The sequence below is a fragment of the Scyliorhinus torazame genome, chromosome 6 (genome assembly GCF_047496885.1).
Source record: "Scyliorhinus torazame isolate Kashiwa2021f chromosome 6, sScyTor2.1, whole genome shotgun sequence".
Taxonomy (NCBI): Eukaryota; Metazoa; Chordata; class Chondrichthyes; order Carcharhiniformes; family Scyliorhinidae; genus Scyliorhinus; species Scyliorhinus torazame.
The window spans coordinates 105,913,340-105,927,516 of NC_092712.1; the positions used below are offsets into that span (position 1 = coordinate 105,913,340).

Sequence of the window (14,177 nt, forward strand, 5' to 3'; positions counted from 1 at the left end):
AACTACCCTTCAGATTTTACTCTTCAAAAGTTGGATTACAGCTGGAGAGAATATTGTGGCATTTAGGAGTATCAAATATGAAGTGCATAGCACGGGGTTGAACTGTTGTTCAGTATTTTCCTGTCCGTCTGCTACTAAACATGTAAGTAATAATGAAAGCATGAAAAGTAAATGACGATGAAATAAACAGTGACTGGAATACCCTATTAATTGTAATATCTATATGTATTTCAGGGTCACAATAGTTTTTTGTCTGCTTACTTGGCTTCCTGAAAAACAAAATTGCACTCCTTTTCCAATTTCAGAATTTTGCAAAGACAAAACCTTGTGGTTCAACATCAAAACTATATACTTACGGTTTGGCAGTAATTTGCTGTCTGCAGTTTTAGTACGAGGTTTCATTTTAAAGTAAAATCACATTCTTCCTATACCATTTCTCTTTATGAAGTACCTGAAAGTTGTTAACCAGATTAGTATTAGAATATATATTCAATAGATCCTTCTTACAATTGGCTGCAGGTCACTCGCAATGATTACATCACATTTGGTATTCAGTGTGGTTAGACAGAGCACTCCACTGGATAGTGACTCATTCACATGTCAATCCAAATTACAAACCTGTTTTGGAACATGCTAACACTAAGAGGATTTTTCACCACCATTTTTGCAGACAAGAATCAAGGGAGAGTCCCAAAATGGTTTCCACACCGGCGGGAGGTGCAGGATGGGAAGGTTAGAGTGATAGAGATTTACAGCATGGAAAGAGATCCTCGGCCCATCGCGTCCGCGCTGACCATCAAGCACCTAACTATTCTAATCCCATTTTCCAGCACTTGGTCCATAGCCTTGTATGCAATGGCATTTCAAGTACTCATCTTTGCGAGGGTTCTCGCCTCTGCCACCCTTTCAGTCAGTGAATTCCAGATTCCAACCCACCCTCTGGGTGAAACTGTTTTTCCTCACATCTCCTATAAACCCCCTGCCCATTATCTTAAATCTATGCCCCTGGTTATTGACCCCTCCACAAAGGGGAAAAGTACATTCCTGTCCACAGTATTTCCCTCATAATGTTATACATCTCAATCAAGTCCCCCCTCTCGGCCTTCTCTGCTCCACGGAAAACAACCACAGCCCATCCAGTCTCTCTTGATAGCTGAAACGATCCAGCCCAGGCAATATCCTGATGAATCTCCTCTGCATCCTCTCCAGTGCAATCACTTCCTTTCTATAGTATGGTGACCAGAACTGCACACAGTACTCCAGCTGGGGCCTAACCCGTGTTTTACTCAGCTCCAGCAGAACCTCCCTGCCTGCTCTTACATTCAATGCCTCGGTTAATAAAGGCAAGAATCCTATAGGCCTTCTTAGTCACCTGATCAACCTACCCTGCTGTCTTCAAAGATCTGTGAACATGCACATGGTTCCGTGGGTATTTCTGTTCTTTTTTATTTTTGTTTTCAGATCGGGGGTACCCTTAAAAAGGATGCCCCGATTTGTCAGCGTCAGAGGTTGCTGACGGAGCGTGACAGGACCTGCCCCCAGGATTCTTCTTGAGAACATGTAAATAGGTATGGTGGGAAAAGCCAACAGTGCAGCCGATGGACTACACTCCACTCTTCCCACCTGACTTGACACAATAAAGAGACATTTCTGTCTTAAGACTTTTTAATTTAAAACATGGAACTGCATGTGTTTATAGCACAAGAGATAACTATTTTACACTTCACCTATGTATTAGCTCCTTGCTAATCAATTTTCCCATCTTATTCTCTCAATATCTCTATCTCTTACGCGGCTTTAAAGCTTTATCTACTTTTCCCTTGAAGATACAATGATCTCTGACTCAACACTCTGCAGCAAAGCATTTCAAACTTTAATACCTGTGTAAAGAAATTTCACATAACCTCTCGAATCATTCGGTTATAATTTTGCATTGATCATCCCTTGTCACTGTTTCCTCAATCTGAAAATAGGCTTTTCATATTCACTCTCATCACAATCCTCAACAATACTAAAAACCTTCATATATCTCCCCTTAATCAATGCATCTCCAGTGGAAGTAATCCCAGCAACTTAAATTTAGTCTCATAAATAAAATTCTCATCCTGACCAATATTCTAGTGAACTTATGCTTCACAATAACTCATCTAAATCATTGCCTTGAACAAAATTACTTGCACTCTATCAAAAGGGCCAGTGCCATTTTTATGGCTTTCTTGCACTTTCAAGAATTGTGTATTTGAACCACCAGGTCTCAATGTTCATCCATAGCATTCCCTATTTCTCCACAGGCACCACCCAAACTCACCTAGCAATGCAGCAAGTGTCACAGAATGTTGGAATCTCTACAGTGCAGAAGGAGACCATTTGGCCCATCAAGTCTGCACTGACTGTAGCCATCGAAGATGGCCACCTGCAAAGGACCATGGGAATTATGGCCAACCCAGGACTCAGACAGATACAGAGCCTATGTGTATCAGAAACACAGGTAATCAGACCTGTTTGTTTGCATTTTAATTGTCCATTTTCCCAGGGCAACAGATATCCAATCAAGAAACCGGTACAGCCACAGACTGATCAGTGCCACTCCATTTACTCAGAAAGCCCAACTGCCAAGGTCAATGACCGCTATTGTCCTATTGTTGAACTATTGGGTCCAAGGTTAAGGACCGCCCCAGAGCGCGAAATCCCACAGGGATAAAAGAGAGCACAGCCATGTGTTCTGTCTCTTTTGGATCCGGCCTGTGCCAGCCCAACTGTAGCAGGAACAGCCAGCCAAGTTCAAGACCAACGATCGCTACCTGATGGATGAGCCCGGCAGAGACGGAGCCACTTTCTTCGAACCAGCCGAGTGAAATCCAGATAAAGGCCATATCCATTTGCACAGTGCCGTTCGCCCTGAAGTTAAGTATAGGTTATTGTAGCTGATAGGTGTAGTTTAACTTGTAGTATTGTGTTTACATGTCAAGGTAACTCTTGTGTATGTAAATAAACCATCTTTTGAACTAACTAACTGGCTGCGTGGTCATTTGTTCGATATAAGGGAAGGCTTGTGGTTCACCAACATTATCATTAACATTAGCAACAGTATTGGTGACGCTGTTGGGATCAAAATGAGCAACATGACCCAATTGCAGAGATTCTTTCAACACTTGGTCCGCATTGATTCAAGACTCTCACCTTTTCGAGGGCAACTAGGGTTGAATAGGAAATGCCAGCCATTCCAGTGTCAGCTACATCCCAAAGTTTTAGGAAAACTTTGATTCCTTAGTTCCCCTTTTAAAACGTATCACCTCAAACATCTTTCTTAAATTGCATTGTCAGCCGCTGTCATGTGGCGACTAGTGGAATTTCACAGTAACTTTATTGCGGTGTTAATGTAAGCCTACTTGTTACACGAATAAAGATTATTATTACATTGTGATTATGCTGTTAGACTCTTTATCCTGGACTAGTAATCCAGGCAATGAGAGTTCAAACCCCACGGCAGTTTCAGAATATAAATTCAGTTTATAAAAAATGGGGAAAAAAAGCTGTTAAAAGAAAAAATCTTGATCATGAAGCTACTGAATAAAAAAAACAACTTACTCACTAATATTCTTCAAGGAAGAATTAAGGGTCTGGCCATTGTGACCTTTAATTGCTCACTGACATGGCCTAGCAAACCACTCAGCTGTAGCAAACCACTTCAATAAAAATGTTCCGCAACGTCTTCTCAAAGTACTCAGGATGGGCAATAAATACCAACCTTGCCTGCAATGCCATTACCCATGAATTTATTTTGGAAAGTCTTGCATTTGACATCTAGTCAATTCATACATGGGATCAAGATATCAGCTAATAATTAACTAATGGCCAATTATGGTTGGGTGAATTTCCTCACACCCATGTTTATTTTTCAGGAGAGTACGCAATTGCTAAACATAAATTTGCTGCACATAGTGGGAGAAATTGTGAATTTCATCATGCTTCGGTGCTTTTTTGCCCCAGTTCATGGCAGTTGCTAAATAGATAATAAGGAGAAAAATATTATGCTCAGTTGCAGGTCTCTATATCCAAACTTAAAAAGAAAAAGGAAAGTGACAAAACAAATTAATACAAGGTGAAATGATTGCTTGTAAAAATCAAGGTGACAGTGGTTGGTGACTATAAAAGGATTGGAAAAATCTAGATGACTGAACGTAAAATCTAATGGGGGATTGTAGGCCATCATTCATTCCCTAAAACATCCTGAGAAGAGAACAGATTTTTAAGATGGTTTGATAAAGTGGAGTAGAAGAAAGTATTTTAAGCTGTATGTTGTAGGTAACAATGGAATGGTTATGGTACTAGACATCACAAAACTGAACTCAATAAATGGCTGTCAGCTGGCAGTGGCACCGGAGCAGATGAACAAAGTTTTTGAAGAGTTGTACAGGGATTTGTATAAGTCAGAGCCCCCAGAGGATGAGTCAGATATGAGGTTTTTCAAAAAGTGATTTGGAGTGTCCTGAAATAGGAGAGGGCAGATTTGGAGGAGCCAGTGGGGGTAGAAGAAGTGCAGACGACGATAGGGAGAATGCAGATGTGCAAGGCACCAGGCCTGGATGGTTTACCAGTGGAATTTTATAAAAAGTTTAAGGATATGTTGGCTCGCTGTTGGTGGAAATGTTCGGCGACGCGATGGTCAGGGGGCACTGCCAGAGACGATGGGTCAGGCATCCATTTTGTTGCTGCTTAAAAAGGGCAAGGATCCGGTGGAGTGTGGGTCGCAAGGCCCATATCTCTGTTGAATGTGATTGCCAAGATATTGGCGAAAGTGTTGGCCCTCAGGATGGAGGGGTGCATTCCGATGGTTATTGGGGAAGATCAGACGGGGTTCATAAAGGGCAAGCAGTTGTCATCAAATGTGCGGCGGCTGTTGAATGTGGTGCTTTCTCCGGCAGAAGGGAATGAGTTGGATGGAGGTGGCGCTGGATGCGGAGAAGGTGTTTGATTGGGTGGAGTGGAGCTATCTGTTTGTGGTATTGGAGAGGTTTGGAATTGGGCTTAAGTTTGCGGCATGTGTGAAATTGTTTAATAAGGATCCAATGTCGTGTGTGCGTCATATGTCTTATCCACAAATGAACAAGCCAGGATTTCAAGAGATGGGATATGGTATCCCTGTCACTGGCAGAGAGGGTGCAGGCGGTTAAGATGGTGGTCCTCCCGAGAGTCCTCTTTGTGTTTCAGTGCCTCCCGGTGGTGATCACGAAGGCTTTTTTAAAAAGGATTGAAAAGAGCATCATGGGTTTTGTGTGGGCCGGGAAGACCCCGAGAGTGAGGAAGGGATTCTTACAGCGTAGCAGGGATAGGGGGGGGCTGGCACTACCGAGCCTAAGTGAGTATTATTGGGCCGCTAATATTTCAATGGTGAGTAAGTGGATGGGAGGAGGAGGAGGGAGCGGCATGGAAGAGATTAGAGAGGGCGTCCTGTAGGGGGACTAGCCTACAGGCTATGGTGACAGCCCCATTGCCGTTCTCGCCGAGGAACTAGATCACAAGCACAGTGGTGGTGGCTACACTGAAGATTTGGGGACAGTGGAGACGGCATAGGGGAAAGACTGGAGCCTTGGGGGGGGGGGGGGGTCCCCCCGATAAGAAACAACCATAGGTTTGCCCCGGGGGGAATGGATGGGGGATATGGAATGTGGCAAAGAGCAGGAATAACGCAACTGAAAGATCTGTTTGTGGATGGGAAGTTTGCGAGTCTGGGAGCGCTGACCGAGAAATATGGGTTGCCCCAAGGGAATGCATTCAGGTATATGCAACGGAGGGCTTTTGCGAGGCAACAGGTGAGGGAATTCCCGCAGCTCCCGACACAAGAGGTGCAGGACAGAGTGATCTCAAAGACATGGGTGGGGGATGGTAAGGTGTCAGATATATACAGGGAAATGAGGGACGAAGGGGAGACTATGGTAGATGAACTAAAAGGGAAATGGGAAGAAGAGCTGGGGGAGGAGATCGAGGAGGGGCTGTGGGCAGATGCCCTAAGCAGGGTAAACTCGTCGTCCTCGTGTGCCAGGCTAAGCCTGATTCAGTTTAAGGTATTACACAGGGCGCATATGACTGGAGCACGGCTCAGTAAATTTTTTGGGGTGGAGGATAGGTGTGCGAGGTGCTCGAGAAGCCCAGGGAATCATACCCATATGTTTTGGTCATGCCCGGCACTACAGGGGTTTTGGATGGGGGTGATAAAGGTGCTTTCAAAAGTAGTGGGGGTCCGGGACGAACCAAGCTGGGGGTTGGCTATATTTGGGGTTGCACAAGAGCCGGGAGTACAGGAGGCGAGAGAGGCCGATATTTTGGCCTTTGCGTCCCTAGTAGCCCGCCGCAGGATATTGCTAATGTGGAAAGAAGCCAAGCCCCCGGGGGTGGAGACCTGGATAAATGACATGGCAGGGTTTATAAAGCTAGAGCGGATTAAGTTTGTTCTAAGGGGGTCGGCTCAAGGGTTCACCAGGCGGTGGCAACCGTTCGTCGAATACCTCGCAGAAAGATAGATGGAATGGAAAAAAGAAGGCAGCAGCAGCCCAGGATCGGGGGTTGGGGGAACCAGAATGACTCTCAGGGTTGTTAATATATACTGTATAATATGTATAGGTCGTTGCTACAGATAATTATATATTGGACTGTTAAATTATATTTTTGGAGAGTGTTACTTGTGATAAGGCAGTTGCCAATTAGGGTTAGATTTCATTTTTGTTATTTATTATTTATTCATTTTCTGTTTATAAAATAGGTCATTGTTATTTGTGTTGTTATAATATTGTGTAAAGGATGCACAATGTACTGTGTTGGTTGACCAAAAATTTTCAATAAAATATTTTATTAAAAAAAACTGTTACTCACCATTAATTGGTGCATATCCCTCACTCCACCATTACCACCAAGCCAGGGGATCAACCTTGGTTCAATGAAGAGTGCAGGAGTGCATGCCAGGAGCAACATCAGGCATACCGAAAAATGAGGTGTCAACCTGCTGAAGCTACAAACAGGACTGAGTACTTGTCTGCTAAACAGCATACGCAGCAAGTAATAGATAGAGCTAAGCGATTCCACAGTGAATGCATCAGAACAAAGCTCTGTAGTCCTGCCACATCCAGCAGTGATTGGTGTTGGACAATAGGAGCCCAGCACATATGTGTAAAAGACAAGGCTGAGGCATTTGCAACAACCTTCAGCCAGAGGTGCCGAGTGAATGATCCAACGCACTTTCCTCTGAAGGTCCCCAGCATCACATATGTCAGTCTTTAGCCAATACGATTCACTCTACGTTTTATCACCAAGCAGCACGACAGCACAGTGGTAGAACAGTTGCTTCACACTCCAGGGTCCCAGGTTCGATTCCCGGCTTGGGTTACTGCCTGTGTGGAGTCTGCATGTTCTCCCCGTGTCAGCGTGGGTTTCCTCCGGGTGCTCAGGTTTCTTCCCAGTCCAAAGATATGCAGGTTAGGTGGATTGGCCATGCTAAATTGCCCTTAGTGATCAAAAAAAGGTTGGGTGAGGTTGCTGGGTTATGGGGAGGGTGGGGTGTGGGCTTGGGTAGGATGCTCTTTCCAGGGGCCAGTGCAGACCCGATGGGTGGGGTGGCCTCCTTCTGCACTGTAAATTCGATGAAATATCAAGTAATGGCTGAGGGCAATGGATACTGCAAATGCGATGGGCCCTGACAATATCCCAGCAATAGTACTGAAGACTTGTAGCCAAACTGTTCTAGTACAGCTACAACACTGGGTAATGTGGAAAATTGCCCAGGTGTGTCCTGTGCACAATAAACAGGAAAATCCAACCCAGCCAATTACCACCCTATCAGTCTACTCTCCATCATCAGCAAAAGGATGGAAGGAGGCATCAACAGTGCTATCAAGCAGCACTTAGTCAGCATTAACCTGCTCCCTGATACTCAGTTTGGGGTCCACCAAGGTCACTCAGCTCCTGATCTCATAACAGCCTTGGTTCAAACATGAATGCAGCAGGGGCATGGGAACCTGGATTGTAGTTTTAGGGTAAGGGAGAATGAGAGTATAGAGGTCAGGAGCACAGATTTGACGTCGCAGGAGGGGGCCAGTGTTCAGGTAGGTGGTTTGAAGTGTGTCTACTTCAATGCCAGGATTATACAAAATAAGGTAGGGGAACTGGCAGCATGGGTTGGTACCTGGGACTTCGATGTTGTGGCCATTTCGGAGACATGGATCGAGCAGGGACAGGAATGGATGTTGCAGGTTCCGGGGTTTAGGTGTTTTAGTAAGCTCAGAGAAGGAGGCAAAAGAGGGGGAGGTGTGGCGCTGCTAGTCAAGAGCAGTATTACGGTGGCGGAGAGGATGCTAGATGGGGACTCATCTTCCGAGGTAGTATGGGCTGAGGTTAGAAACAGGAAAGGAGATGTCACCCTGTTGGGAGTTTTCTATAGGCCTCCAAATAGTTCTAGGGATGTAGAGGAAAGGATGGCGAGGATGATCCTGGATAAGAGCGAAAGTAACAGGGTAGTTATTATGGGAGACTTTAACTTTCCAAATATTGACTGGAAAGGATATAGTTCGAGTACATTAGATGGGTCGTTTTTTTGTACAGTGTGTGCAGGAGGGTTTCCTGACACAATATGTTGACAGGCCAACAAGAGGCGAGGACACGTTGGATTTGGTTTTGGGTAATGAACCAGGCCAGGTGTTGGATTTGGAGGTAGGAGAGCACTTTGGGGACAGTGACCACAATTCGGTGACGTTTACGTTAATGATGGAAAGGGATAAGTATACACCACAGGGCAAGAGTTATAGCTGGGGGAAGGGCAATTATGATGCCATTAGACGTGACTTCGGGGGGATAAGGTGGAGAAGTAGGCTGCAAGTGTTGGGCACACTGGATAAGTGGAGCTTGTTCAAGGATCAGCTACTGCGTGTTCTTGATAAGTATGTACCGGTCAGGCAGGGAGGAAGGCGTAGAGCGAGGGAACCGTGGTTTACCAAAGAAGTGGAATCTCTTGTTAAGAGGAAGAAGGAGGCCTATGTGAAGATGAGGTGTGAAGTTTCAGTTGGGGCGATGGATAGTTACAAGGTAGCGAGGAAGGATCTAAAGAGAGAGCTAAGACGAGCAAGGAGGGGACATGAGAAGTATTTGGCAGGTAGGATCAAGGAAAACCCAAAACCTTTCTATAGGTATGTCAGGAATAAGCGAATGACTAGGGAAAGAGACAGTCAAGGACAGGGATGGGAAGTTGTGTGTGGAGTCTGAAGAGATAGGCGAGATACTAAATGAATATTTTTCGTCAGTATTCACTCAGGAAAAAGATAATGTTGTGGAGGAGAATGCTGAGACCCAGGCTATTAGAATAGATGGCATGCAGGTACGTAGGGAAGAGGTGTGGGCAATTCTGGTCAGGCTGGAAATAGATAAGTCCCCGGGGCCTGATGGGATTTATCCAAGGATTCTCTGGGAGGCCAGGGAAGAGATTGCTGGACCTTTGGCTTTGATTTTTATGTCATCATTGGCTACAGGGATAGTGCCAGAGGACTGGAGGATAGCAAATGTGGTCCCTTTGTTCAAAAAGGGGAGCAGAGACAACCCCGGCAACTATAGACCGGTGAGCCTCACGTCTGTAGTGGGTAAAGTCTTGGAGGGGATTATAAGAGACAAGATTTATAATCATCTAGATAGGAATAATATGATCAGGGACAGTCAGCATGGCTTTGTGAAGGGTAGGTCATGCCTCACAAACCTTATCGAGTTCTTTGAGAAGGTGACTGAACAGGTAGACGAGGGTAGAGCAGTTGATGTGGTGTATATGGATTTCAGCAAAGCGTTTGATAAGGTTCCCCACGGTAGGCTATTGCAGAAAATACAGAGGCTGGGGATTGAGGGTGATTTAGAGATGTGGATCAGAAATTGGCTAGCTGAAAGACAGAGGGTGGTGGTTGATGGGAAATGTTCAGAATGGAGTTCAGTTACAAGTGGAGTACCACAAGGATCTGTTCTGGGGCCGTTGCTGTTTGTCATTTTTATCAATGACCTAGAGGAAGGCGCAGAAGGGTGGGTGAGTAAATTTGCAGACGATACTAAAGTCAGTGGTGTTGTCGACAGTGTGGAAGGATTTAGCAGGTTACAGAGGGATATAGATAAGCTGCAGAGCTGGGCTGAGAGGTGGCAAATGGAGTTTAATGTAGAGAAGTGTGAGGTGATTCACTTTGGAAGAAATAACAGGAATGCGGAATATTTGGCTCATGGTAAAGTTCTTGGAAGTGTGGATGAGCAGAGGGATCTAGGTGTCCATGTACATAGATCCCTGAAAGTTGCCACCCAGGTTGATAGGGTTGTGAAGAAGGCCTATGGAGTGTTGGCCTTTATTGGTAAAAGGATTGAGTTCCGGAGTCAGAAATTCATTTTGCAGCTATACAAAACTCTGGTACGGCCGCATTTGGAGTATTGCGTACAGTTCTGGTCACCGCATTATAGGAAGAACGTGGAGGCTTTGGAGCGAGTGCAGAGGAGATTTACCAGGATGTTGCCTGGTATGGAGGGAAAATCTTATGAGGAAAGGCTGATGGACTTGAGGTTGTTTTCGTTAGAGAGAAGAAGGTTAAGAGGAGACTTAATAGAGGCATACAAAATGATCAGGGGGTTAGATAGGGTGGACAGTGAGAGCCTTCTCCCGCGGATGGAAATGGTTGGCACGAGGGGACATAGCTTTGAACTGAGGGGTAATAGATAGAGGTCAGAGGTAGGTTCTTTACGCAAAGAGTAGTGAGGCCGTGGAATGCCCTACCTGCAACAGTAGTGAACTCGCCAACATTGAGGGCATTTAAAAGTTTATTGGATAAACATATGGATGATAATGGCATAGCGTAGGTTAGATGGCTTTTGTTTCGGTGCAACATCATGGGCCGAAGGGCCTGTACTGCGCTGTATCGTTCTATGTTCTATGAACAAAAGAGCTGAATGCCAAACGTGAGGGGAGAGTGGCTGCCCTTGACATCAAGGCAGCATTTGGCCAAGTATGGCATCAAGGAGCCCTAGCTAAACTGGAGTCAATGGGAATCAAGGGGAAAACTCTCCGCTGGTTGAAGTCATACCTGACACAAAGGAAAATGGTTGTGGTGGTTGGAGGTCAATCATTCTCAGCTCCAGGCCATCACTACAGGAGTTCCTCAGGATAGTGTCCTAGGTACAACCATCTTCAGCTGCTTCATCAATGACCTCCCTTCCTTCATCAGGTCTGAAGTGGGTATGTTTGCGAATAACTGCACAAATCAGCACTATTCACGACACCTCAGATAAAGAAGCAGTCCATGTCCAAGTGCAGCACGACCTAGATAATATTGAGACTTGGGCTGACAAGTGGCAAGTTAAATTCATGCCTCACAAGTGCCAGGCAATGACCATCTCCTACAAGAGAGGATCTAATCACCAATCCTTGACATTGAATGGCATTACCCTCACTGAATCCCCCATAACCAGCATCCTGGGGGTTACAATTGATCAGAAACTGAACTGGACTAGCCATATTAATGCTGTGGCTACCAGGGCAGGTCAAATACTAGGAATCCTATGGTGAGTAACTCACCTCCTGACCCCCCCAAAGCCTGTCCACCATCTACACGGCACAAGTCAGGAGTGTAATGGAAAACTCTCCACTTGCCTGGATGAGTGCAGCCCCAACAACAGTCAAGAAGCCTAACACTACCCGGGCAGTACAGTGGCGCAGTGGGTTAGCACTGTGGCCTCACGGCGCCAAGGTCCCAGGTTCGATCCCGGCTCTGGGTCACTGTCCGTGTGGAGTTTGCACATTCTCCCCGTGTTTGCGTGGGTTTCGCCCCCACAACCCAAAAATGTGCAAGCTAGGTGGATTGGCCACGCTAAATTGCCCCTTAATTGGAAAAAATGAATTGGGTACTCTAAATTAAAAAAGAAGCCTAACACCATCCAGGACAAAGCAGCCCGTTTGATTGCCCCTCTTTCCACAAACATTCAATCCCTCCACCGCCGGCGAACAATGGCAGCTGTGTGTAGCATCTACAAATTGCACTGCAGTAACTCAACAAAGTTCCTTAGGCAGTACCTTCCAAACCCACGTCCATTACCATCTGGAAGGACAAGAGCAGCAGATACCTGGGAACCCCACTATCTGGGGGTTCCCCTCCAACTTACTCACCACCTTGACTTGGAAATGTATTGGCCTTCCTTCACTGACACTGAGGCAACATCCTTGAACTCCCTCCCTAACAGCACAGTGGGTGTACCTACACCTCAAGGACTGCAGCGGTTCAAGAATGCAACTCACCACCACCTTCTGAAGGGCAACTAGGGATGGGCAATAAATGCTGGCCTGAGCAGCGATGCCCGCATCCTATAAATTAATAGAAAAAAACTCTCCATGACAACACTTCCACCAATCAGATGCCAACCAATCAACATTCTCTTCTCAAAGAACAAAGAAAGGTACAGCACAGGAACAGGCCCTTCGGCCTTCCAAGTCTGTGCCAATCATGATGCTCAACTAAATAGAAAACCTTCTGTCCTTATTCGGACCATATTACTCTATTTCCTTCCTATTCATGTATCCATCCAGATGCCTCTTAAATGTTTCTAATGTGCTGGCTTCCGCCACATCCTCTGGCAGCACGTTCCAGGCACCCACCACTCTCTATGTGAAAACCTACCCTGCATATCTCCCTTAAACTTTCCCCCTCTCACCGTAAACCTGTGCCCCCTTGTAATTGACGTTTCCACCCTTGGAAAAAGCCTCTGACTATCCACCCTGTCTATGCCTCTCATAATTTTGTAGGCCTCTATCAGGTATCCCCTCAGTCTCCGTCTTTCTAATGAAAATAATCCTAGTTTATTCAAACTCTCCTCATAGCCAACACCCTTGAGACCAGGCAACATCCTGGTGAACCTTCTTTGCACTCTCTCCAAAGTTTCCACTTCCTTCTGATAATGTGGTGACCAGAACTGTACACAATACTCCAAGTGTGGCCTAACCAAGGTTTTATATAGCTGCAACATGATTTCCCAACTCCTGTACTCAATGCCCTGGCTGATGAAGGTAGGCATGCCATATGCCTTCTTAATCACCTTGGCCACCTTTGTTGCCACTTTTATGGAACTGTGGATCCGCACGCCCAGATCCTTCTGTATGTTAATGTTTCTAAGGGTTCTGACATTTACAGTATAATTCATACCTAGATTTGATCCTCCAAAATGCATCACCTCGCATTTGTCCGGATTAAACGCCACCTGCCATTTCTGTGCCCAAGTATCCAATCTATCTATATCCTGTTGTATCTAACAATCCTTGGCACTATCAGCAACTCCGCCAATCTTCAGATCATCCACAAACTTACTAATCAGACCACCCACATTTTCCTCCAGATCATTTATATATTATACAAACAATGGGCAGCACGGTGGCGCAGTGGTCAGCACTGCTGCCTCACGGAGCCGAGGTCCCAGGTTCGATCCCGGCTCTGGGTCACTGACCATGTGGGGTTTGCACATTCTCCCCGTGTACACGTGGGTTCCGCCCCACAATCCAAAGATTTGCAGGGTAGGTGGATTGGCCATGCTAAATTGCCCCTTAATTGGAAAAAATTAATTGGGTACTCTGAATTAAAAAATATATATATATTATACAAACAACAGTGGGCTCAGCACTGATCCCTGCAGAACACCAGTAGCTACAGATCTCCATTCAGAAAAACACCTTTCCACCGCTACTCTCTGGTCTTCTATAACCAAGCCAGTTCTGTATTCATCCTCATTCAGTATAAACTTGTTTCCCCTGACAATAGTATTCTTCCGATTGTCATGATGAGTGAGAGACAAAAAGCTTAGGTAAAATGTCTTATTTCAGCAATACACAAGTTCTGACGTACCAAATGACTATCTTCTAGTACACAAAAGTGCTCATGTCTTCAGAAACAGTGAATTCCATCTACAAACCTAAAATAGTTTATCAATAAGCAAGGTAAAATCCCAAAAAAGTTTCCAGGGTATGTTCAAGAACTACTTGCTTTGCAGCTCGCTGCACTATAGGGCAGCACGACAGCATAATGGTTAGCACAGTTGCTTCACAGCTCCAGGGTCCCAGGTTCGATTCCCGGCTGGGTCACTGTCTGCACGTTCTCCCCGTGTCTGCGTGGGTTTCCTCTGGGTGCTCCGGTTTC

At 45.5% G+C, this 14,177-nt stretch overlaps 1 protein-coding gene across 5 annotated transcripts in view; it reads right to left on the bottom strand.

Moving 5' to 3' along the window:
* LOC140424937 (protein DBF4 homolog A-like) overlaps positions 1 to 14,177 on the bottom strand; it is a 67,567-nt gene that overhangs the window by 51,029 nt on the left and 2,361 nt on the right. For 4 of the 5 annotated variants that reach the window (XM_072508635.1, XM_072508634.1, XM_072508631.1 and 1 more), the window contains one exon: positions 357 to 451. In XM_072508635.1, the coding sequence (XP_072364736.1) occupies positions 357 to 402 (46 nt within the window). In that variant the 5' untranslated portion in view covers positions 403 to 451. Of the gene's footprint in view, positions 1 to 356; positions 452 to 2,801; positions 2,899 to 14,177 lie in introns of all 5 variants that reach the window. The other variant, XM_072508633.1, reaches the window with a different exon arrangement.